The 25,596-nt window shown below is 43.2% G+C and overlaps 3 protein-coding genes across 8 annotated transcripts; all 3 read right to left on the bottom strand.

The window, feature by feature from the left end:
- Positions 1-1,055: 1,055 nt before the first annotated feature.
- Positions 1,056-4,858, bottom strand: LOC125186224 (OVARIAN TUMOR DOMAIN-containing deubiquitinating enzyme 9-like). Of its 6 annotated transcripts, none has more exons than XM_048082576.2 (11): positions 4,767-4,858; positions 3,170-3,617; positions 2,992-3,080; positions 2,828-2,901; positions 2,537-2,591; positions 2,041-2,115; positions 1,867-1,940; positions 1,745-1,793; positions 1,557-1,644; positions 1,392-1,448; positions 1,056-1,315 (listed from the first exon to the last, which is right to left on the bottom strand). In XM_048082576.2, the coding sequence occupies exons 2-11, from the start codon at positions 3,501-3,503 to the stop codon at positions 1,269-1,271; spliced, it is 942 nt and encodes a 313-aa protein (XP_047938533.1). In that variant the 5' UTR covers positions 3,504-3,617; positions 4,767-4,858; the 3' UTR covers positions 1,056-1,268. The 6 variants fall into 6 exon arrangements, with proteins under 6 accessions (XP_047938533.1, XP_047938532.1, XP_047938531.1 ...); XM_048082575.1 differs by having other exon boundaries at positions 3,170-3,597; positions 4,767-4,857; XM_048082574.2 differs by having other exon boundaries at positions 3,170-3,641; positions 4,767-4,844.
- A 6,844-nt stretch (positions 4,859-11,702) lies between these two features.
- Positions 11,703-12,554, bottom strand: LOC148926343 (uncharacterized). The gene has a single exon (XM_089059089.1). It carries the CDS (start codon positions 12,552-12,554, stop codon positions 11,703-11,705), a length of 852 nt encoding a protein of 283 aa, XP_088915215.1.
- Positions 12,555-20,783: 8,229 nt separating this feature from the next.
- On the bottom strand, positions 20,784-22,750 carry LOC148926342 (uncharacterized). The gene is given in 2 exon segments (XM_089059088.1): positions 20,784-20,887; positions 20,890-22,750. Coding segments are annotated over 2 exon segments (1,965 nt in total).
- Between the last annotated feature and the right edge of the window lie 2,846 nt (positions 22,751-25,596).

Raw genomic sequence — 25,596 nt, 5'->3', positions numbered from 1 at the left:
AAACCAAAACCAAAAACTTTTTCAAATTTTATGAGTAAAAAAGTTACATTCCCTCCGTATTCAAAAAATAGAAACATTTGAAATGGTACGGGTTTTAATGCACAATTGGTAAAGTAAGTGAGAAAAATTGGTAAAGTAAGAGAGAGAGAAAAATGAGTAAAGTAAGAGAGATGAAGAGACAAAGTTGTGAAAATAAAATTAGTGGATTGTGAGGTCCATGTCCTAAAATAGAAAGATTCTAAAGTTTCTATTTTTAAGAAACTAATTAAAAAGGAAATAATTGCTATTTTTAAAAAATGGAGAGAGTAATATAAAGAATATCCTTTTAAGTTTTAGTTTAGACAAATGGTTAGAGAAAAATCATATTTAATGACATTTAATTTAAAATGAATTTGAGTTTAGTGTAAATGGTTGAAGAAGTTTTAGTTTAGACAAATGGTTAAAGAAAAATCATATTTAATGACATTTAACTTAAAATGAATTTGAGTTTAGTATAAATGGTTGAAGATAATGTATCGGTTCACTGGTTAACAGAATTGCATCATCATTGAAAAATCGTAGTCAAACTTTAACTGAAAAGTTTAATATTCGTTTTAATACAGATTCCAATCATAAATTTTAAATACTTACGCATTATCACAAAGAAAGATGTTAATACAAGGTGTTGACAAAAATACTAAATTTAATGGAGAACATGAAGGAAATTACGGTGCAAATGAAAATGTCAAATGAGAATGATTTAATAAAAATGTACTGTCTTGAGCTTATTGGACAATGATGCAAAAGAATATCACCTATTAATTTATGAAAATGCTCGACAACTGATTCCGATCTTCACATGTTGTTGAGTTATATTTATTTTCGGATACTCACATTACAGTTGAGACATTTCAATTTTAGCAAAATAACACGATTAATATCTCTTACTTTATCTTCTTTATTTCCATTCTACTTAATTCATTAAATATTTATTCTTTAATAAAATATTTTAACACTAAAATGGAACGGATGGTGAATTGTTTTTCATAAATATAAATAAGAAAGAATTTAAGAAATATGAAAATAGGAAACTCAGTAAAATGGCTTCCTACAATACTTTATAGTTATACTAGATGTGAGATTATTCGCTAGAGGAAATTGTATACAACAGATCAAATGAACTTCAACGATGATACTATAACAATGAAAGAATAGAGAATCAAATGCTGCCATCAAAAATTGCTATACCCAACTAAACCAGATGGAGGAGCAGCATCTTCTCACAAATATCACCACCACCATCGCTTCTTCTTCTTGCTCTCTACCTCAGGCAATTCTACAGACGAGAAAAGGGCAGTGATAAGAAAGAAGCAGTAGTAAATTTCAAGGTCAGGCGTTGAGTAAATCTTTACCTCCTAATGGATATATCGAATTATAGTGAACCTCGGCCCAGAAGCTCAAGAATATAGCTGCATTTGAAACAGAGGATATAGAGCAAGCGTCGTTGATCATCTTACTAGAATTCAACAGGGAAGAAACGAAACGAAACGAAACGAAATGTTTAAAACACAGCTTACTTCTATTGGACTTCTGTTCAGTTTGTGGAAGGATCTCGATGTAGCATGTATCCTTGAATGATGTAACAACAAATATTTTGATGCCAAACTGCCACAAAATACAACATATTACACTATCAGGTAGAGCAATGCAAGAACTCTGCATATAGAAGTAAAAGAATACAGAGAGTGTAGGAAAGGAATCATACCCAATCTGCAGCAGCCTGCAACGTGACGTGATCACCCCATTCCCCGTTCCTACAATCTTTCACAATTGATTAAACAAGTGGCAAAAAGGATAAGCGTATACTAGGTCAGAAGGGGAATCTACTTGCTCATTTTCTTTATGTAATCACCATAAGCCATCGGGACATAATTTTCATACAAGTCCGGTCTTAGCTTCAGCTGAAAGTTTGCAGATAATAAGAAACTAGTCATTAATACAGTTTCAACTTTCAAGACAAAGACAACCAGCGGCGATTGAATTGGCATTTGGCACACAAACCTGGTTGACTACTTGTTCTCTCACGAATTTGTGATGCTCTGACGTCCGATATATTTGATCAGACAACGAACGGAACTGCCGGACGAAAAGAAAGGCTTGCTACGGTTATGAGAAGCCAAATATTATGAAGCATATACTAAGATAACTAGCAACAAGAGTTACTCCCTCCGTCCGCCATTAGGAGTCCCATTTATGGGTGGCACGGGTCTTAAGAAATGTTAAGAAAAGTGGATGGAAAAAAATTAGTGGAATAGGGGGTTCCACTTGTATCTATTAGTTTTAAATGAAATGTGAGTGAAATGAGTTAGTGGAAAGTGTGACCTTATTAACATTTATGGTAAAAGTGAACTGGGACTCCTATTGGCGGTCAAAGGGAGTATAAAGGAATTAGATTTTCCTACATGACACAAACTGAGAGTGATGCAACGACATATGAGAAAACAACTATAAGTCTTATCGACTACAGGATGATGCAGGGATGTTATGAACAGCCGACCTGACAGTTGCCGTCTCCTGAGATTTTGAGTTCAATCAGCTCGTATAATTGCAATCTGACACAGACAACAAAAAATGCACAAGTTAGGAACTGCACAGATTGTGAAACGCAAGTTTCAAGAATTATTTTACATAAGCATGATATGTATCAACTGAAATCATGCTCCAGTATCGCTAGATTATGTTGAAATAATACAAGATGGCCGCTAATTACACAAAAGTATTGCATTGCACGAGAGAAATAGCACTACTAAAAATACAGAACGATGAGAACAATGTACTACAAAAGAACCTGTCCAGAAGCCTTTGATGGTCTGATGTAGCTTCATCCGCTGAGGGTATCTCACCATTGATTTTAGGAACATGCTGACGAAAAGCACAAAGAAAGACTTAAGGTTAATAGTTGACCCTTTGAACACTCTGCCAGCAGTAAAAGAGGAAATTAGGGTAACTTACAGGAATTGGAACCAATTGATTCAGCCTTTTCCCCATTTCACCATCAATAACAGAATCATTTTCAATCTCCGGCAAGGTCTCCTGCCACTCTGCCAACAGTTAAGTAATGTTAAATTAATAACATAGGTAAGAAAATAAAGACAAGTCCAAGAAACAAAATAATCAGTGTTTACCCCACCAGAGCTGAAGTGCCTTCCTGAAGGTCCAAGCCAATTATGAGTAAGAATCGATTCTTTCTGATTTTGTTGTTCTCGAGAAGATACAGATCCTAGATCCTGTGCAGCATCAAGTCTTGATAACTCTTCCTGAAGAGCTTGAGCGATTGCCTTATCATTCTCCACTACGGATTCTGCTTTAGTACAGAAGTCCACCTTCAATGTATCAGTCGTCGATTTTTCCTCCACATAGCACGTCACAGCAGGTAGAGAGCCATTGTTTGCTAATGAGCAAACATCTAAGTGGTGAAGACCCCATCGTACAACATCAGGATCTAGATCACACATCATTCCCATATGATTTTGAGAGATGTGTTCTGCTGAAGTTTGATAAAGATATTTCACAAAAAGAATCTCTTGTGTAAACTGATGAATGATGAGTCAAGGCCAGCTGGTAAAGAGAATGTAGCTCTGATTCAGAAAATAAATAATTATCTGTACCACTACCACATCGTCATATTAGATTTCATAACCACGAGCACAAAAATCAGAAAGAAAAGATGATAATCAACAATTATAAGGTATTACAAACAGTCAACGTGGCCATCAAAGAAAACGAAATGAATCAACATGATGTTATCCTTTCTGAACTCTCATTCCAGGTTACGGGAGCATTCTTTCCAATAAAAAAAAACATTGCACCATCGCATTGATCCCTAAAATTTTCTTGTTCGAGCTTGACTAAAGCCTCCAAACCTTGGATGGTTAAGTAGACGACCGACTTTTCTCTACATTTAAACCTTGAATTGTCTCTTTAAAAATAAAGACACCATGAGTTTAAGTTCACTACTCAAGTGATGTCACAACTTAGCTCATATTCACGTATCCATGGTCTTGCACATATGAATCAATTGAAAACGAACCACCTATAACACCTAGTTGCTGGTTGAAGCATAATCTACTAAACGGGCATTACAATACATAAGAAATAAGATCACCAAACAAAGCCCATTATCCAAACTACGAGACAACTCTTTAATTCACTACGAAAACTACTCACATAGACGACCAAATAAGTCTCTACCAAAAATAAGCGTAAATCAGCATCATTAATTCAACAACCTTCCGCACAATATGAATTCATTAAAAGTTAAAAATCATAGATTGCAAATGATTTTAGCAATCGAAAGAAACTCAGCAACCATATATCACCACCCAAGATCATGTTATCAAATAGCAAATGATAACATAGCATAATCAAGTTTAGTATTTCCCCTATTTGCTTTTCATTCATTTCATCTACCATTTTTACAAAAAATGAAACTTAATCATTCATTTACACATCGATCTCTGCCACAGAAATGAATACCCCATTGTAATAAGCAGAAATTGAGAACGATCACACATATTGATTAACAAAGATTCGAAAATTAACCCATTTAAAAGAACAACAAAACCATCAAAATAACTTCAATTACAGACTTAAACGTTGATTAAAACCTTAAAGCCACAGCAAAAACATTAAAGAGACATCGTCTGATCATGAGGAAACAAAGAAAAACAAATGAAAACAATGTTTAGGAAGAAAGTAAAATAGGGGTGTGGAATTGTATAGCCAACCTTTGAATTCAAAGCGAAGCTAATGAGATTCCCAGAGGTAAATTAGATTTATCAGAATTTTAAAGATCGTAGTAATATTTTTTATCTGTTTCCAACTTTCCATGTTCCAACAATGCTATAGAAAGTCATCTTCTAATTTCGGACAACGGGCAATCGCAGCCGTTAATTCGATATCACAAGGGGCACGTGTCGGCTTTAGAGGCGCATATGCGTGTGTTTGGTCGGTGGCTAGTTGCATATAGATTTTGGTGAATAACGCAACGCGGCTGAGGATTTGATGAAATATACGTCAACATTTTGTGGTTTAACATAGGGCTAGCAATTTTTGAAACAATACGATAATCCAATAAATTTATACGAAATTATTGGGTTTGGATCAAGTTTTATTGGATGCGGGTTATTATAGGGTCGACCCACTAAAAACACGAAAAATTCGGGTCGGATGCGGGTTGGATGCGGGTCGGATGCGGGTAATCCGTTAAAAATTAATATTATTATTTTTTTTTTGAGTAAAGTTGAATTTACAAAAATTGTATACACAAAATGCCCTTCAAATTTTAAAAGGATAATATTAATTTATTTTGATTAGATAACATCATTAATTACATATTTTTTTGACTAATTTGACCTTATTTTTAATTTTTCATTATTCATTTGTATATATGTAACATACCCTTATTAAAAGATAAAATTTTAGAGAGAATAACCATCCATAGTATTTTAATGGAGTAATAATGGAATAATTTTTTATTCATTTTATTTAAACTATCACAATGATATAAAGATAAATAAATTGCTTTTTTTTTTTACAAAGTATAAATTAGGAAAACACTATTTTGTTTGGAAATTCTCTCATATTATTTTTGAAATCATTGATATTTTATCATTAGTTTCTAACTTTTAATTTTGAAAATAATATTATACATATTGGTTGATTATTCTATCTAAAATTATTAACAATATAATATGGGTCATTCAATGATGAGACATTGTTGGACTCAACACATATAATAGTAATACAACATTCAAATGTATAGCACTTGCTGCATAAATTGATAAGATCATGAAAAATTATTGTTGCTATATGATAAATCACAATATTTTCAATATTTCATTTACTGTATTATTTTAATATTACTTTTATAATTATTTTCATAGTATGTAATAATATCATAATAGAGATGGTATGAGGATAACAACATGTGCAACCCAACTTGTAAGTTGTAACATATCCTTTAATTATTTGACTGCTATATAAATTGATATATTTAAATATTATAAACCACAACAAAGTTAGACCCATATTATAAAATTAATTTATGATTAATAATCTTATATATTTTATATTGCATCAAATGATACATAAGAGCTAGTTCGACGATAGAAGGTTGTTGCTCTCAACGTCCACCTAAGCATGTGACACAATCTTCAAGAGTATTAGTTATTATATTCAAAATATATAATTATTTCTTTTCATTCATGTAATTTTGGATAATAATATTAAATGACCAGTAATGACCCTACTCTGCATATTTCTCCATATGTTATAATATATAGAAAATATTTGAAATTACAAGCTTCAAATTATACTTCAAATTACAAAAATTAAAGTAGTTGAAAAAAATGAAATAAAATACAATGTACGTGAGAGTTCCAAATGAAAAATAGTACTAAATCAATTAGTGTTTAGAATAAAAGGATAATTTGAATAAATTTATGAAAAATAAGTTTATACTTATAGATACAAAACGTAATTCAGATATTATGTACTAGCAAAACTAATCTACAAATAATTTTATAATATAATTTATTACTATTATATTCCTTTTATTTTGATTTAATAAATTTAATTTAATTATTAGTTTTTTCACACTTTTGTTTTGTTCTTTTTACTTCTTTAGTACTTTTAACTTGTTTCAAATTTTTTTGTTAAAACTAGAAAAAAATATGATGTAAAATATTTTTCTAAATATAATAAAACATTTTTGTTAAAATTATATAAGCATTTTTGTTTTTGAATTCTAGCCGAAAGCATGTTCAGTCTTTAATCAACATTAGAGGCTATAAGGTAAAATTAATGCTATAACTAAAATAGGTAAATTCCTTAACTTTTGCAAATGATAGAAAATGACAAAAATAGTAAAATACCCTAATTTTGTATATCGTGTTGTTATCGTGTCGGGTCAACCCAAAGTGGTTTGTGTCGGTATGTTCAGGTCGATATCCTGTTGTTATCGTGGTGGGTCAACCCAAAGCGGTTCGTGTCGTTATCGTGTTCGGGTCGTGTCCAGGTTTGAAGGTGGCGAGTTGGGTTCGTGTTTCGGGTTTAGGGTTTCCTTAACAGGTTGGGTTCGGGTTTGGCCTTATTGGATTGGGTCGTTATCGGGTCAACCTAATCCGCACGATTTGCCAGCCCTAGTTTAACATGTGAATACCAATATGTTATACGGAACGGATAATATATTCATGCATTATGTTATACTTTAATTTTTAAGTCATCCCATCAGTCAATTTATTTATTTTTAGTTAAAAACAAAACTTCAACCGAATTCTCTCTTTTATCTCTTATACTTTACTCTCTCTCCACTTTAACTCAATATATATAATTTTCTCAATTTCCGTGTTCAAAAGAATTCCATCACTTATAATGGGACGAAGGGAGTACGGAATAGATAATATATTACTTTAGTTAACTACAATTTATTTTAATTTATTAATGTAGAAAAAATGGAATAATTTTATAGGTCCAAAGTGGTACACTTATTATATAGTGTTTCATGTTGAGTCATTTTATTTTTGGACTTATTTGAATTAAAATAATAATAAATAGTTAAAGTGAAAAAAAATAAAGTAAGAGAGAAAATAATGAAGAGAAGATTCTTAACTATATTATTCTTTCTCTTATTATAGTCTTTCTCCACTTTAACTATTTATTACTATCATTTTCCAAAACGAATGCAGAAAATGAAATAACAAAACTACTGCGGAACGAAGGGAGTGAAGGGACTGGCAGCGGAAGCGTGTGGTGTTTAATGCACAACAAATAAATCAGATAATCAAGATATATTTAGTAGATTATTTAGACAAATTCTATTCGCGCAATTATCATATGTATCATGCTCATAACTCAAATAAATCATGCTTTAAATTAATTGAAACCTAAAACATGCTTTTCTACGGTTTAGCTATTATACCTTGATGATTCTCCAAAGAATCGAAGATAGCTAGCGCCTTCTCCACGTGAAGATCTTTAGTACTAAACCACGAATCGTCTGTCTATCTGGTTCCCGGACTGTAAACTGATATTAGGGTGGGCTGTTCTTACCAGTATACTAGGACTTAAATAAAGAAGACGGAAAACCTATCACACAGAGGAGAGAAAATCGCCCCTTTTCTGGACAGAGAGGGGGACAAAAATTATTATTATTATTATTATTATTATTTTTTTTTATTAATCAAACACCAAGCGGTGGAGGGTTCGTGGGTCCCTCATCCCTATATTTCAAAACTCAAGTTAATAAAATACTTGGCCACGCCCAAAAGTGACGTGCCGGAAGATACATGACCAACCGCCCTATCAACCTTTCTCAAGGGCAAAACAAACTACACAAACATGAGAAATCAAAGGCAATATCACCATAAGAGTAAACGGGGGACAAGCTAAGAAGGCTGGACACCCACCTACTCTAAGGCGACCACGAGGGAGCTGCAGTCGAATGTCATCACCGGGGTTCGAGGCTTAACCGTGGTCCTCATCATACACACGAATGTTAGGTAATCCCATTTCTTCCATCCGAACGATGACTTTTAGTAGTCTTGGGGCTGTTTGGGCATTGAAGCGAGTGTATTCCTCGATCTCCAAGCCCATTTTTGCTAGAAGGTTCGCGGCTCTATTCCCTTCCCGGTGGATGAAGGAAATGCGGTAATCTCCATGTCTCCTATACAAGGCCAGGTGGGCCATGGCTCGGTGAGCGTGAGCTGGGCCCCAACTTGAACCCTTGGCTAAGCTGATTGCTTGGGCGGCGTCCGATTCAACCCAAATTGGTTGGCCAAACTCTCTAGCCAAGGACACTCCATGGTGTATGGCTAAGAGTTCAGCCTCCAAAGCTGATTGTGCATCTAAAGGGGTGGTGAAGGCGGCGACCATTCTTCCCAAGTGGTCTTGAACAATGCCTCCATCCCCTGCTCTCCCTGTTGATTCTGAGAAGGCACCATCCGTGTTTAGTTTGATCCACGGGTGGTCCGGGGGGTTCCATTTCACCGCCAAAGCGCGCGGTATGGGGCGCCTTCCTTCAGCACGGTTTGGACTGCACACTCCAAGCTTGACATCCTTCCAATGCTTCGGCTTAATACTTCCATTGGCGATGCTGTTTCGGACAAACATTTGAACTTGCCAAATCACATTGAACGGCTTGAACTGTGTCTCTTGATGGCGGCTCCTGTTTCGTTCAGCCCAAAGGAACCACAAAATTAGGTATGGCATGGATCGACTAAGGTGTTTCTTACTTGGTTGTTGAGTTCTTTGGGGCCACACTTCGAGCCTATCCGGGATAGTGTCATTGATGCGGAGCGGTGGGGAGGATCCTTCAAACCAGCCATCGAACTCTCTCCATACTCTGGAGGCCCCGCTGCCTTGAATGAAGAGGTGCTGGAGGGACTCCATGCCGGGTCTAAGGGGGCAACAAAGGCACTTAGACGCCAGCTCGACCTTGCGCCATTGGAGCTTGGTGTCAACTGGAATTCGATTCGAAAGGAGTCTCCAAGCAAAAATGGCGATGGAAGAGGTGAGACCGGCCTTCCAAATGTCTTCAAGGCTAGGGACCATCGGCCTCTGTGTACGGATAGTATCCCAAGTAGAGGACACGGAGAAATCACCGAGAGGAGATAAGGTCCATCTTGGAACGTCCGGCTCCCCCGGGATGATTGGGGTATCTCGTATCTTCACAATGATGTGCTGAGGTAGGCCAGCCTGGTCTTGTAGCTGCTGAAGTTTGGGCTCGTCCCAGATTTCCCCATTCCTAATAAAATCCGAGACTAGGGTCTGAGGGCTGCCCCTCTCATCAAGGCATAGTTCTCTCAAGGTGGTGTTGCCAATCCATATATCATCCCAGAAGTAGACATTACCATCCCCAACAAGCCACCGGATATGTGGTTGTGCGTACGGTCGAGCTCTAAGAATCCTCCTCCATGTTGGGCTGGCTCGACTCGAGGCTCCATCCATGAGCGCCGACGAGTTGAAGCAATATTTAGCCATCATGTATCTTGCCCAGAGGGAGTTTTGCTCCCGGAACCGCCACCCAATTTGATATTGAAGGCTCGTAGTACTTCTTTGAAATTCCGTATTCCAAGCCCTCCTTCGGCCGTTGGGCGACAAATCTGGTCCCAACTGATCCAGTGGGTCCTTTTCCTCTTGTTTGTTTATCCCCAGAAGAACGGGCCATGAGCTGGTCCAATTGCTTAAGTGCGCTGATTGTTGGCTCAATGGCTTGGAAGATGTGGATCGGGACCGCTTCGAGGGTGCTTTTGATGAGCGTGAAGCCCCAAAGGACAGATGTCGGTGGGCCCACCCCGAGATCCTGTTGGCGATCTTTTCCCGAAGGAACATGAACATCTCTGTGCGTTTGGCTCCACGATAGCTAGGCACTCCCAAATAGGTAAAAGGAAAAGAACCCGGTGAGAAACCTCCTTCCCGCTGAATAGGGTTTGTCCAGCCCACGTGCGCCTCCGCAATGTAAAAGTTGCTTTTGCCAAGGTTAATCTGTTGACCGGATATCGCCTCATACTCAGTGAGGCAAGCTCTGAGTTGGCGCAAGGCCGGTGGAGCCGCTTGCGTGAAAATAATGATGTCATTGGCATAAGCAAGGTGGCTGATTTCCATGCATCGACGAGCCGCCTTGAATGTCATTTCTCTCTTGCCCAAAATAAGCTTATCTAGGGCTTTCGATAGATATTCCGCTGCAATCACAAACAGGGCCGGCGAGATAGGGTCACCTTGCCTAAGCCCCCGCGTGGATTTGAAGAAGCCCGAGGGGGCGCCATGAATGAGGACTGAAAACCAGCAAGACCCCACGCATCGATCAATCAGGGACAGCCATGCTTCTGGGAAGCCCATGCACCTAAGAACTTGGAGAAGAAACGACCATTGGACGCGATCGTAGGCCTTAGCCATATCAATTTTAATCGCAACATTTGGGGCTGGTGAGCATCTATGGAGTTCATGGAACATCTCTTGGGTAAGGAGGACATTGTCGTGGAGGAGTCGCCCTTTCACAAAGCCACTTTGGTTAGGGGAAATGACCAAAGGAAGGATGCGGGTGATTCTCGCTGTAAGGATCTTGGTGATGACCTTGTTGATGATGTTGCAAAGACTAATGGGGCGGTAGTCAGCCCAAGTCTCCGGTAGGGTCTTCTTTGGGATGAGGACAATGCTCGTCGCCGTGATGCTACGGGGTAGGAAGGCCCCGTTAAAGAACTGCTGGACTGCCTCAATAACATCTGATCCAATAATGCTCCAACATGATTGATAGAAGGTGGCCGAAAACCCATCCGGGCCAGGTGTGCTATCCCCTGAAATATCAAAAACCGCTCTCTTCATTTCATCCGCATCTGGGGGTTTGGAAAGAGTCTCAAGCTGGGCCGAATGGGAAAGTGGCTGTATTAGATTCAGATCCATCTCGGCGAGGACTGGAGTGTCGGGGGCAAGAAGGTTTTTAAAGAAATCAACTGCAGAGCTTTTAATATCTAAATCATCTGTAAGCTCACGCCCATTCACCTGGATTTTGTGGATGCGCAGCCGAACCCTTTTTTGCTTCACCCAACTTTGATAGAATCTAGTGTTTTTGTCTCCCTCCGCAAGCCATCTCATGGCTGCTTTTTGCCGCCAGAAATCCTCTTCCATCTTGAGGAATAGAATGTAGGTAGCAATAGATTTGTTGATCATCGTTCTGTTCGCGGGCGAGGATCAGCTTCAAAGTTAGCTTGGGCCGCCGCAATCTCCACCTCCATATTCTGTATGTTGGCGTGTATGTTCCCAAAAACCTCTCTATTCCACCACTTGAGGGCCTTTTTAGCTCTGGCAAGTTTGATTTGAAGACCAAGAAGACCATGAGCTCCCGAGGGTTGTGCCCACACCTCACGAACCAAGTCCAGAAATCCTTCATGCCGTGTCCACATGTTTTGGAATCGGAAGGCCCTCCCTGTGGTCGTGGTGTTCGCCAATTTGCATCGAACAAGAACCGGCCCATGATCCGAAGACACCCGAGGAAGGTTTGTCACCCTTGAAGCCTCAAATGTCCTAGACCATATCTCGCTGACCAAGACCCTATCCAACCTCTCGAACATCCCGTTCTTAGACCAAGTAAATTTCGAGCCATCAAAACCCGGATCTAGAAGTCTGCAATCTTCAATGGTTTCAGCAAAGTCAACCATTTCGGCTTCCCGGTTGGTGTCACTACCAGCCCTATCCCCCGGGGTTAAAATGGTGTTGAAATCCCCCCCGACCATCCACGGTGATCCATCTAAGCTGTTTGTAAGTTCCCTCATTTTATCCCATAACAAGTACCTTTCCACCCTAACACACTTAGCATAGACGACCGAAATGGCAATGTGTGTAGCTAGCCGAGGAGATGAAAATCGACCATGAAGGATCTGCTCCGAGTCATCCTCAACTACAAAATCAGCCCCTTCTTCCACAAAAACCCAGATCTTTCCGTTGGTGTTGGAGCCTTTGAAGACCAGCCCCAAAGCCTTGGAGTATCGATCCAGATTGGGGAGTGTGAGCGGTTCCATTATTGCAAGAAAGCCAACATTGTAACTGTTAATTATTCGTGTGAGGACGTTTTGGGTGGGCGCATTAGCGATTCCCTAACATTCCAAAACATAAAATTGAGAGACATAATTAACAAGGCGAGTTCATACCTGGAGAGAAAGAGGTCCCCCCTTGGAATTCAATGGCTTGGTATTCGTTCCCTCCTTCGATGCTCATGGGGATGCAAGTATTGGCTCCAGAGGGAGGTTGCACTTCCATCTCCAAAGCCTCACTTTCCCCACAACCATCAACATCAAATTCTCCATTTGCCATGAGGGAGTAGTATTGGTTAGTGCTCATGTAATTCCTGAATGCCGAATTACCACGTCCCCCTCCTGGCGAAGAGCGCCCAGCCCCCCTCGAGCCGCCTCGAGCATTATGGAATGTCCCACGCCGTGCGTACCCCCTCGCATTACTCGTGTGGCTGCTCTCATGTGGAATGGTAGCTAGGTCCAGGCTCGTGATGTGTCCCGGAGCCTCGCCCCCATCTCTCCCTCGTCGCCCTTCAGAGTTCGGGTGCTCCCCACCATGTGCGTTGCTTGATTCGCCCATGATATCCGGTCCCAGCCACCCCGAGTCCTTGTCTTCCCTTCCCTTCGGCTCACCAACGCTAGAGTTCTTCCCTTGTTGTCTTTTTTCGGTGTCTTTTGGAATTTGGTGCGGTTGTTCTCCTTTTCCTCTCGCGCTTTCCTTTCCATGTTGTTTCTGTTTTGGAACAATTGTGTTGTAGTTTCTCTTCTCCGGCCTTTCCATCTTGCCCGCTGCATAGCACACGTCACTTGAATGCCCCACGTGCTTGCATTCTCGGCAATATGAGGGGATCTTTCCCCATCTGACTTGCTGCACCGTTTCGCGCCCACATATATCAAGGATGATCTCTTCCGGAGGAGGCTTTGTGATGTCAATCTCGACACAAATTCGAGCAAATGATAGCCTTTTCTTAGTGGCTGTGTCTTGATCGACTTGGATCGGGTTGCCAAGGAGTTTGCCAATAGCGAATAGGGCGGAATGATCAAATAAGTGGATGGGGAGTCCGATTAGGTTACACCAAATTGCCGCAATCGGAGATTCACAATAAGCATCAAAATCTGGAGTCCATTTAAAAACCCTCATTGGATGTACCCTTCGGTTCACTGAGCAGCCGCGCGTAATCAGCAATATCCTCAAATTGAACAAGGATGTGTTTAGCATTTATATATTTCCATGAATAGCTTCGGCCAAATTTGATATTATCTAGGGCCTTTTGAATCTGATGGGAAGCCGGTATAGAATGGGAAAACTTACCGACGATGGCGTGCCCAATGTTATCCGCAAGCTTCTGGATTTCAGCCCCCGAGAAATAGATTGCCGGGATACCATTTGAGAGGGAAGCATGTCCAATTTGCTGAATCTTTTCCGGTTCAAAGATTTGAGGGCCGCTGGGGTTCGAGCTTCCACGAAGCATGTCCGCCATGGTCCTCGGTTTGTTGGCGTGATTCGCGGCCTCCCCAGCTTCCCCGGCCACATTTGGGCTAGCCGAGCCTGAGCTAGTCCCAGCCCCTATCTCGCACGTGTTGCCGGAAACCGATGTGTTCGGGTTCTTTTTGTTTAAGCCCTCCTTTGCCCTTGGCTTGTTGGCTGCACTCGGACCCTCCTTAGTACCACCGACCAGGCTGAAGCTAGTCGGGCCTGCAAAGTCCTCAATCCTCTCAAGTTGTGGGCCTTTGGTGGCTGAAGTGTCTCGAGGTGCTTGGCCTACCGGGATGTTTCTTGACCACACCGAGCTTCCCCCATGGTGCTGCACACCAGCCTCAAATGTGTCTCGGATCTTCAAAGTCCTTCCTTTCTCAAGGGGTGGGAATTCCACGAAAGATGGCGCATAGGCTGCCACGGGATTTGGTATACAAAGGATTGGGGCCGGCGTAGCTGGGGGTTGAGACACTACAACCAGCTGCCGTTCCACCGGTTGGCCTCCGGCGAGGAGTAGTTGGGGATTCAAGGTGTTAGCCATCTCCTCCGGTGTCGAATTTGCTGCCATGAGGGTCAACAATGGTGGGTCCGCCGCCGGGAGAGGCTCGCCGGAAAGGTCACCGGTCATCTGGTCGTCCTCCGGTTGGCCGCCGGCGAGGAGTGGTTGTGCAGCCATGGTATCAAGTGGTTCAGCCGAATCCAAGTTGGCTAGAAGCAAGATGTTGTCTCTTCTTGGTTGCATTGGGAGAGAAACGGCTAGTGCATCATGTGATCTTGGTTGTAACAACTCATTTTTCCATCTCATTTATTCTCCTATTTATATTAAGTCACATATTGGGCTCAGACAGGGATCTATGAAAGGTTTTGGATATGAGCTCCTCCAATTAGCTTTTAACTAATTAAATTAAACCCCAATTTAATATAAGCTTTTAATTGGAATATTACGAGCAACCACTATAGAAGTAATATTGCACTCTCCATCCAAATCCAAAATTATATGTAATCCAGGTTTACATTGCTTGTTATTTATTTCCCGCGTTTAAGATAGAAATATCCATTAATTAATTAGTGTCTGCTATGGACTTAATTAATTAATCTCTTATTAATTCCAAGAGTGGACTCAGCAAGAAATTCTTATTTATTATTCATAGAGTAATCAAACTCCAACTAGCTAGGTTCCGAATAATAAAACCTTATTTCGAGCTCCTCCTGAGGATGGTATCAAACGAGACGCACCTCGCACACGATTCAATATAATAGCAATCCTAGCACCGCTAGATATAAATCACCACTACCCAATATACCAATATACCAGGTTTATTTGGTTGCGAAAAACCCGCACCATTTGGTAAGTCTAAGTAGTACATAATCAATACCGTATGCTCAATGCATTGTACATTGATTAAGAAACAATAATTATCAAGACCTCATCTTTAAGTAGATAGCACAAAGACATGTCTCGCTGTTAGATTCAATTTTTTTTTTTTAATTAAACACCTTTACGGTGGAGGGTTCGTGGGTCCCTCATCCCTTTATATCATAACTCAAGGGGTACAATGCTTGGCCACGCCCAAAAGTGACGTGCCAAAGGAAGGAAAAGCAACCAGCCCTACCATACTTGGCCACGACCAAAAGTGTCGTGCTAGGAAGAAACATGACAATCAGACCTATCGAGCTATCAAAAGGACAAAACAAAAGCTACACAAACATGAGATTTCCAAGGCAAAATCACCATAAGAGTAAACGAGGGACAAGCTAAAGTAGCTCGACACCTACCTACTCTAAGTCGACCGCGATGGAGCAGCAGCCGATTGTCAACACCATGGTTCGAAGCTTAACCTTGGTCCTCATCACACACACGAATGTTAGGTACTCCCATTTCTTCCAACCGAACGATAACTTTTAGTAATCTTGGGGCTGTTTGGGCATTGAAGCGAGTGAATTCCTCAAGCTCCAATCCCATTTTGGCTAGAAGATCCGCGGCTCTATTCCCTTCCTGGTGGATGAAGGAAATGCGATAGTCTCCATGTCTCCTATGCAAAGCCAGGTGGGCCATGGCTTGGCGAACATGGGCTGGGCCCTAGCTTAAACCCTTGGCTAAGCGGATTGCTTGGGCAGCGTCCGATTCAACCCAAATTGGCTGGGCCAACTCTCTAGCCAAGGACACTCCATGATGGATGGCCAAGAGTTCAGCCTCCAAAGCTGAATTTGCCTCAAAAGGGGTAGAGAAGACAGTGATCATTCTTCCCAAGTGGTCTCGGACAATGCCTCCACCCCCTGCTCTTCCTGTTGATTCTGCAAAGGCACCATCCGTGTTAAGTTTGATCCACGGGTGGTCCGGGGGATTCCATTTCACCGCCAAAGCGCGCGGAATGGGTCGCCTTCCTTCATCACGGTTTGGGCTGCACACCCCAAGCTTGACATCCTTCCAATGCTTCGGCTTAATACTTCCATTGGCGATGTTGTTTCGGACAAACATTTGAACTTGCCAAATTACATTAAACGGCTTGAACTGCGTCTCTTGATGGCGGCTCCTATTTCGTTCAGCCCAAAGGAACCACAAAATGAGGTAAGGCATGGAGCGACTAAGGTGTTTCTTAATTGTTTGGTGGGTTCTTTGGGGCCATACTTCAAGCCTATCAGGGCCAGTGTCATTGATACGGAGTGATGGAGAGGATCCTTCAAACCAGCCATCGAACTCTCTCCATACTCTAGAGGCCCAGCTGCCTTGAATGAAGAGGTGCTGGAGGGACTCCGTGCCGGGTCTGAGGGGCAGCAAAGGCACTTAGACGCCAGCTCGATCTTGCGCCATTGGAGCTTGGTGTTCACTGGAATTCGATTCGAAAGGAGTCTCCAAGCAAAAATGGAGATGGATGAGGTGAGCCCGGCCTTCCGAATGTCATCAAGGCTAGGGACAATCGGCCTCAGTGTGCGGATAGTATCCCAAGTAGAGGACACTGAGAAATCGCCAAGGCGAGATAGGGACCATCTTGGGATGTCGGGCCCCCCCGAGATGATTGGGGTATTCCGAATTTTCATAGTGATGTGCTGAGGTAGTCCAGCCTGGTCTTGAAGCTGTTGGAGTTTGGGCTCGTCCCAAGTTCCCCCGTCCCTAATATACTCCGAAACGAGGGTCCTAGGGCTGCCCCTCTCATCAAGGCATAATTCTCTCAAGGTGTTGTCGCCAATCCATATATCATCCCAAAAGTAGATTTTAGCTTCCCCAACCAGCCACCGGATATGCGGTTGCGCATAGGGTCGGGCTTTTAAAATCCTCCTCCATGTTGGGCTGGCATGACTCGAGGCACCATGCGTGAGCGGCGATGAATTGGAGTAATATTTAGCCATCATATATCTTGCCCAAAGGGAGTTCTGCTCCCGGAAACGCCACCACAATTTGATAGTAAAGGCTCGTAGTACCTCTTTGAAATTCCGTATTCCAAGCCCTCCTTCGGCGGCTGGGTGGCAAATCTGGTCCCAACTGATCCAATGGGTCCTTTTCCTCTCGTTTGATGATCCCCAAAAGAACCGAGCCATGAGCTGATCCAGTTGTTTATGAGCGCTAATTGTTGGCTCCATGGCTTGGAAGATGTGGATCGGGACCGCTTCGAGGGTGCTTTTGATGAGCGTGAGCCTTCCCCCAAAGGACAGATATCGGTGGGCCCACCCCGAGATCCTGTTAGTGATCTTTTTCCGAAGAAACATGAACATCTCTGTGCGTTTGGCTCCACGATAGATAGGCACTCCCAAGTAAGTACAAGGAAATGAACCTGGAGAGAAGCCTCCTTCCCGCTGAATAAAGTTGGACCATCCCACGTGCGCCTCCGCAATGAAAAAATTGCTTTTGCCGAGATTAATCTGTTGCCCGGAAACCGCCTCATATTCGGTGAGGCAAGCTCTAAGTTGGCGCAAGACAGGTGTAGCTGCTTGCGTGAAAATAATGATGTCATCGGCATAGGCAAGGTGGCTAATCTCCATGCACCGACGAGCCGCCTTGAATGTCATTTCTTTCTTGCCCAATATAAGCCTATCAATGGCTTTTGACAGATATTCCGCTGCAATCACAAATAGAACCGGGGAGATAAGGTCACCTTGTCTGAGCCCCCTCGTGGATTTGAAGAATCCCGAGGGGGCGCTATTAATGAGGATAGAAAACCATCACGACCTCACACATCTATCAATAAGGGACAGCCAAGCTTCCGGGAAGCCCATGCACCTAAGGACTTGAATAAGGAACGACCATTGAACGCGATCATAAGCCTTAGCCATATCAATCTTAATCGCAACATTTGTGGCTGGTGAACATCTGTGGAGTTCATGGAACATCTCTTGGGCAAGGAGGACATTGTCGTGGAGGAGTTGCCCTTTCACAAAACCACTTTGGTTAGGGGAGATCACCAACGGAAGGAGGGGGGTGATTCTCGCTGTAAGAATCTTGGTAATGACTTTGTTGATGACGTTGCAAAGACTAATGGGGCGATAATCAACCCACGTCTCTGGAAGGGTCTTCTTTGGGATGAGGACGATGCTTGTCGCCGTGATGCTACGAGGCAAGAAGGCCCTGTTAAAGAACTGTTGAACTGCCTCAATAACATCCGATCCAATAATGCTCCAACAAGATTGATAGAAGGAAGCCGAAAAACTATCCGGCCCAGGTGTGCTATCCCCCAAGATATCAACGACCGCTCTCTTCACTTCATCCGCATCCGGAGGTTCGGAGAGAGCCTCGAGCTGGGCCGAATGGGGAAGTGGCTGTATGAGGGCCGGGTCCATCTCGGCAAGGGCTGGAGCATCAGGAGCAAGAAGGTTTTTAAAGAAATCAACCGCAGAGCTTTTAATCTCCAAATCATCAGTAAGCTCTCGCCCGTTCACATGAATTTTATGGATGCGAAGCCGAACCCTTTTTTGCTTCACCCAGCTTTGATAAAATCTAGTAATTTTGTCACCCTCCGCAAGCCATTTCATGGCTGCTTTTTGTCGCCAGAAATCCTCTTCCATCTTTAGGCAAAGTATATAGGTAGCAATAGCTTTGTTGATCGTCGCTCTGTTTGTGGGCGAGGGGTCAGCTTCAAAGTTGGCTTGAGCCATCGCAATCTCCCCCTCCATAGCCTTAATGTTGGCATGAATGTTCCCAAACACCTCTCTATTCCACCACTTGAGGGTCTTTTTCACTCTGGCAAGTTTGATTTGGAGACCAAGAAGACCATGCGCTCCGAGGGCTGTTCCCACACCTCCCGAACCAAATCCAAAAAACTTTCATGTCGTGTCCACATATTTTGGAAACAGAAGGCACTTCCTATTGTCGTGGTGTTGGCCAATTTGCATCGAACGAGGACCGGCCCATGATCCGAGGACACCCGAGGCAGGTTTGTCACCCTTGATGCCTCAAATGTCCTAGCCCACATCTCGCTGACCAAGACCCTATCCAACCTCTCGAAAAGCCCGTTCTTAGCCAAGTATACTCCGAGCCATCAAAGCCCGGATCCAGAAGTCTGCAATCCTCAATAGTTTCCGCAAAGTCAACCATTTCGGCTTGCCGGTTGGTATCGCTGCCAGCCCTATCCCCCGGGGTTAAAATGGTGTTGAAGTCCCCCTTGATCATCCACGGTGCTCGATCTAGGTTGTTTGAGAGTCCCCTCATTTTATCCCATAGCAAGTACCTTTCCGCCCTTGCGCACTTGGCTTAGACGACCGAGACGGCAATGTGTGTAGCTAGCCGGGGAGATGAGAATCGGCCATGAAGGATCTGCTCCGAATCATCCTCGACTACAAAATCAGCCCCTTCCTCCATAAAAATCTAGATCTTTCCGTTGGTGTTGGAGCCTTTGAAGACCAGCCCCAAAGCCTTGGAGTACCGTTCCGGGTTAGGGAGTATGATTGGTTCCATTATTGCAAGAAAGCCAACGTTAAAATTTTTAATTAAACGTTTGAGGACGTTTTGGGTAGGTGCATTTGCAATTCCCCTAACGTTCCAAAACATTAAAGTAAACGACATAAATTAACAGGGTGGGTTCGTACCCGGAGAGGAAGAGGTCCCCCCTTGGAATTTGGTGACTTGAAGTCCATTCCCCTCTTCGATGCACAAGGGGGTGCTAGCGTTTGCTTCGGGCGAAGGCTGCACGTCCATCTCCGAGGCTCCACTCTCCCCACAGCCATCAACGTCAAATTCGCCATTTGCCATGAGAGAGTAGTATTGGTTGGAGCTCATGTAGTTCCCTTGTGCTGAGTTGCCGCGGCCCCCTGCCGATGAGTGACGACCAGCCTCTCTTGAACCACCTCTAGCATTATGTAGCGTCCCTCGGCGGCCAATGTGGTATCCTCTCATAGTACTAGTGTAGCCACTCTCTTGCGGGATGGTGGCTAGATCCAGGTCCAGAACCATGCTCGTGGGATGTCCCTGAGCTACGCACCCATCTCTCCCACCTCGCCCATCTTTAGTCCAAGACGTCCCACCATGTGTACCCGAAGAGTTGCCCATGATGTCGGGGCCCAGCCACTCTGCGTCGTTACCTCCCTTCCCTTTGATCCCGGGGTTAGGGGGATCCCCGGATTCTTCCCTTACCACGATACTCATGTCATTCCTCGGCATTCCATTCCCTTGATTCTTCTTGTGATGTTCCCTTTCATTTTCTCTTGGTTTTTGGTACGATTGATCTTGTTTTCCTTTCCCGCTTTGGCCCCCATATTGTTTCTGTCTTGGAGCTGCCTTGTTATAGTCCCTCTTCTCCGGCCTTTCCATTTTGCCCGATGCATAGCACACTTCACTTGTATGCCCCACATGCTTGCATTCCCGACAGTAAGCCAGGATCTTTCCCCATCTGACTTGCTGCACCGTCTCATGGCCACAAATGTCGAGGATGATCTCCTCCGGGGGTGGCTTTGTGATGTCAATTTCAATACAAATACGTGCGAATGATAGCCTTGTTTTGTCAGCCGTGGCACGGTCAACTTGAATCGGCGTGCCAAAAAGCTTCCAGATGGCAAAGAGGGCAGACTGATCATAAAGGTGGATAGGCAGACCAATTAGGTTGCACCAAATTGCCGCAATCGGAGATTCACAATAAGCATCAAATTCTGGGGTCCATTTGAAGACCCTCATGGGGTGTCGCTCGATGTACCAAACTGGGGTGCCCTTCGGACCACTAAGCATCCTCGCATAATCCGCGATGTCCTCAAATTGAACAAGAACATGTTTTGCGTTAATGTAAATCCAAGAGAACGCTCGGTTAAACTTAATATTATCAAGTGCCTTTTGAATTAGATGAGAAGCCGGAATAGAATGTGAGAACTTACCCACAATAGCATGCCCGGCGTTATCCGCTAGCTTCTGGATCTCAGCTCCGGAGAAGTAGATTGCCGGCAGCCCATTCGAGACGGTGGCATACCCAATATTGGTGATCTTTTCTGGCACGAACACTTGTGGGCCTTCATGAGCTGGCTTTTCTTGAAGCATATCCGCCATGGTTTTTTGTTTGTTCACATGCCCTTCTAGGTTCGCTGCTCCTTCGGCATGGATTGAGCTATCCGGCCCTAAAATATGTGCGTCCCCTGTCATGCTCGAAGGTCCCGCACCAGCCGCGAATGATGTTTCCTTAGGCCGATCCTTCGAAGGGCCTGGTGTCTCGGCGTGTCTCGGTCTTGTCTCTGGCTGGCCGACGGGATTGCGGGTGGCCGAGCCTTGAAGAGACCAGGTCCCTGCCGGGGCCACGGGAGCCGGTTCAGCCTCTGGGGCACCCGTGACTCGTGAGGCTTGTCTAGCCGAGACATCTCTCGGCATCTCCGAGCCATTCCCACGGTGCATCGAGCCAGCTTCAAATTTATCCCGGATCTTCAAGGTTCTACCTCTCTCAAGGGGTGGGAACTCCTCTAGAGACAGCACAAAGGCAGCTACCGGGTCAACCCTCACTAGAGTTGGGGCCGGCATTTGGAGAAGGAGCTGAGATTCCAATGCATTAACCTTCACATTCAGGCTCGGGTTAGTTGCCATAGGAGCCATCGGGGTTGGGTCCGACACCGGGAGAAGCTTGGGGGTCGGAACGGGGCCCACCTGGTCGTACTCCGGCGAACCGCCGGCGAGGAGAGGTTGCGCCACCTGGCCGCCGGCGAGGAGTGGCTGGGACACCATTGAATCAAGCATATCAGCAGATTCTAGATGTGCTAGGTGTAAGATGTTGTCACTTTTTGGCTTCATTCGGTGACAAACGACTAGTTTCTCATGTGATCCACCAAGTTGATAAGGCACCAAAGCACTTTCCAAAAGTGATTTTGTCTCCATAACAATTTTGGGCATGTTGACTAGTTCACCAACCAAGATCTCTTTTGCACCAGCTGGTGTATCTCCCATTGGTCGAGGTTGAGATGACAAGTTGTCCTCTACATTATCAGCAACTGTCTCGTCGCCGACGACCTGGCCGGAGTCCGGTCTCGCCGGAAAAATGGCGCCTCTGCATTTTGGGGTTTCCAAGGGGAGGCCTTCATCATCTCCAAAATCAATCCTCTTTCGGAGTGGTTTGTCCTCCGGGAATGGGGGTAGGACGTAGCGTTTCTGGCCATTTCCTTTAGTAGGAGTTGCCGGAGTATCTTTCCTCAGCTTGAGCCTATTCAACACATCCTTTTTGTGCGGTTGCTTTGGGGGTGGTGCTTCCTTTGAACGGAAAACCATCAGCTGGTCTGAGATGGTGAGAGCATCCCTTTGGTCCGGCGGTTTGCTCGTTGTTGGGGCTGACATGGACGGTCTTTCAAGAAGGGCGTCGGGGTCTTGGGTCAGAGCTTGGAAACGGTGGGTTATGGCGTACACGGTGGGCAGACGGTGGGGCACTCACCGTGTGACCATGCTGGTGTGAGGAAGGGGATGTTTAGTGATGGGTGGAGGGTACGAGAAGGCCGGCGGGGCAGTCACCGTGAAACCATTTGGCTAGAGAGAGAAAGTTAGAGAGAAGCTAAAGCATGCTAAACTTTCCTTTGTGCTTTTTTTCAGGGCCTACTTGCCCCTTCCCCCCTCGCTGTTAGATCCAATTCAGTGCTATACCACACCAATGTCTTCTTTTTTTTTGTTCAGAACTGACCGTGTTACCTTAAAGTGGACGATGCCCACAACTGGTCTACTAAAGCAAAGACTTAGACTTTGTTAAGTTACTTATACATTTAAACATGTAATAAACATTCATTAAATGTAAAACATTACAACATTTTGAAAAAATTAATCTGTTTTATTCCTTGGAAAATAAAATAAGAGCTTTAACAGTATTCAATCACTCGAAAGGTGATTTTTAGTATACAAACTCTAACAATCTCCCACTTATACTCAAAACAACTTTCGAGTATACAAATAAATGTGCACTATGTCTAATTCTCCCACTTATACTGAAAGCGAGTTGAGGTCTTGAGCGAGTCGAACTCCTATTTCTTCAACATGGCGCTCGTACGGTTTCACCGCCAATGCCTTTGTGAAAGTATTCTGACGCAATCTTGACCACTTGTATGTCTCCTCTCTGCACTATATCTCTAATGTTATGATACTTCCTCTCTATGTGTTTGCTTGCTTTGTGAGCCCTTGGTTCTTTTGAGTTTGCCACAACACCAGAATTGTCACAATAAATGGTGATGCTCTTGGGCAGATTCGTAACCACACCTAAGTCCATAAGAAAGTTCATGAGCCATATAGCCTTTTTTGTAGCCTCTGAAGCGACAATATACTCGGCTTCCATGGTTGAGTCTACAATGCATTTCTACTTCACACTCTTCCAAATTACGGCTCCACCTCCTAAGGTGAACACAGATCCTGAAGTAGATTTTCTCGAGTCCTGATCAGCTTGAAAGTATGAATCAGTATATTCCAAAAGACAGAGCTCGGCTGCATTGTAAACTAGAACATAGTCCTTAGTTCGTTTAAGGTACTTGAGTATATTCTTTACGGCAGTCCAATGTCCTTGGCCCGGATTCGACTGATATCTTGCCACCATGCCACCAGCAAAGCAAATATCAGGCCTTATACAGAGCATAGCATACATGAGACTACCAACTGCCGAAGCATATGATATCCTTCTCATCTCTGCTATCTGAGATGGTGTCTTAGGACACATCTCTTGAGATGAATGGATGTCATGTCTAAAAGGTAAGAAACCTTTCTTGGCATCTTGTATGCTAAAGCGACTGAGTACAGTATCAATGTAAGGTTCTTGAGATAAGCACAACATTCTCTTCTCACGGTTCCTAAGAACCTTGATGCCTAGAATGTGTCCCGCGTCTCCCATATCCTTCATCTCGAACTAGTTAGACAACCAGGTTTGTACTGATGACAACATCTTTTTGTTTCCAATTAGAAGAATGTCATCTACATATAAAACTAAGAACACTACATTCCCCTTTTCAACCTTCTTATACACGCAACTCTCATTGGGGCACTTTTCGAATCCAAACTTATGAACAATTTGATCGAAGCACTGATTCCATGATCTAGATGCTTGCTTGAGGCCATAAATGGCCTTCTTAAGCTTCCATACCATGTGCTCTTTGCCCTTCACGGCGTAACCTTCGGGTTGTTTCATGTAGATGGTCTCCTCAAGACTACCGTTCAAGAGCGCAGTCTTAACGTCCATCTGCCATACATCCCAATCTATGTAAGCTGCTATAGACAACAGTATCCGGGTCGATTTGAGCATGGCCACCGGGGAGAAGGTCTCGTCGTAATCGACACCTTTCTTTTGGGTGTACCCCTTAGCCACTAGTCTCACCTTAAAGACTTTAACTCGTCCATCGGGTCCACATTTACGTTTGTATATCCACTTGCTCCCAATGGCTACAGCCTTCGGGTAGGACAGACAAATCGTATACGTCTTTGTTTATCATTGATTGTAGTTCCGAATCCATTGCTCTTACCCATTCGCAATGATCGACATCTGCCTGCGCCTCTGCAAAATTCCAGGGATCTAATACATTACTGTCCGAAGAGTGATCTATAGATTCTCCCAAACCAATGTATCTTTCGGGCTCATGAGACGCGACACTACAACACTAGGAGTAAAAGTTGAAATTTTGGGAATTGGTTGTACAATAGGTACTTGTTCTTGGTTAATGGAACTTGTGACAGAATTAAGCTCGTCAAGAGCCACTTCATTACTGGGTTTATGATTCATAACAAAGTCTTCCTCTGAGAATGTCGCGTGAGTACTCACAATGACTTTCTTGTCTCGGTGACTATAGAATTCATAAGCTTTCAAAGCTTTAGGGTAACCTATAAACAAACATACCTCTGTCCTTAGTCCAGCTTAGTTGGATCCTTTTCCAATACATGAGCTGGACAATTACTATGATGTTATATCGACCAAAATGATCTTTTTGTCACCTAATTGAGATTGTACAATGAAAGTTTGTATGTGATTATGATTGAAAATGTTTGCTTATTGCCCAAGTAAAAACACAAATATAAAGAGTTGTGCTACAAATAAACTTCCACGAGACGACAATGATTATGATGTTCTATATAACAAATGTATCTTGTTTTCAATATCATTACAATGTATGTGTGTTGGTAATTTCGATTTATAAGTTTGCTTGTTGGCCAAGTAAATGCAT

This window comes from Salvia hispanica, chromosome 5, assembly GCF_029641045.1.
Source record: "Salvia hispanica isolate PSC_SH4W2 chromosome 5, Shi_PSC_v1, whole genome shotgun sequence".
NCBI lineage: Eukaryota > Viridiplantae > Streptophyta > Magnoliopsida > Lamiales > Lamiaceae > Salvia > Salvia hispanica.
The sequence above is the reverse complement of the archived record's forward strand: the minus strand, read 5'-3'. Positions and strand labels throughout refer to the sequence as shown.

Excerpts from the sequence above, each read along its gene's own strand:
- LOC125186224 (XM_048082576.2), bottom strand. The coding sequence starts at position 3,503 with ATGGGAATGATGTGTGATCTAGATCCTGATGTTGTACGATGGGGTCTT. Across the intron at positions 3,081-3,169 it reads AGGAAGGCACTTCAGCTCTG|AGTGGCAGGAGACCTTGCCG; the intron begins GTGGGGTAAACA and ends AACTGTTGGCAG. Across the intron at positions 2,116-2,536 it reads CAGGAGACGGCAACTGTCAG|TTCCGTTCGTTGTCTGATCA; the intron begins GTCGGCTGTTCA and ends TTCGTCCGGCAG.
- LOC148926343 (XM_089059089.1), bottom strand. The coding sequence starts at position 12,554 with ATGGAACCGCTCACACTCCCCAATCTGGATCGATACTCCAAGGCTTTG.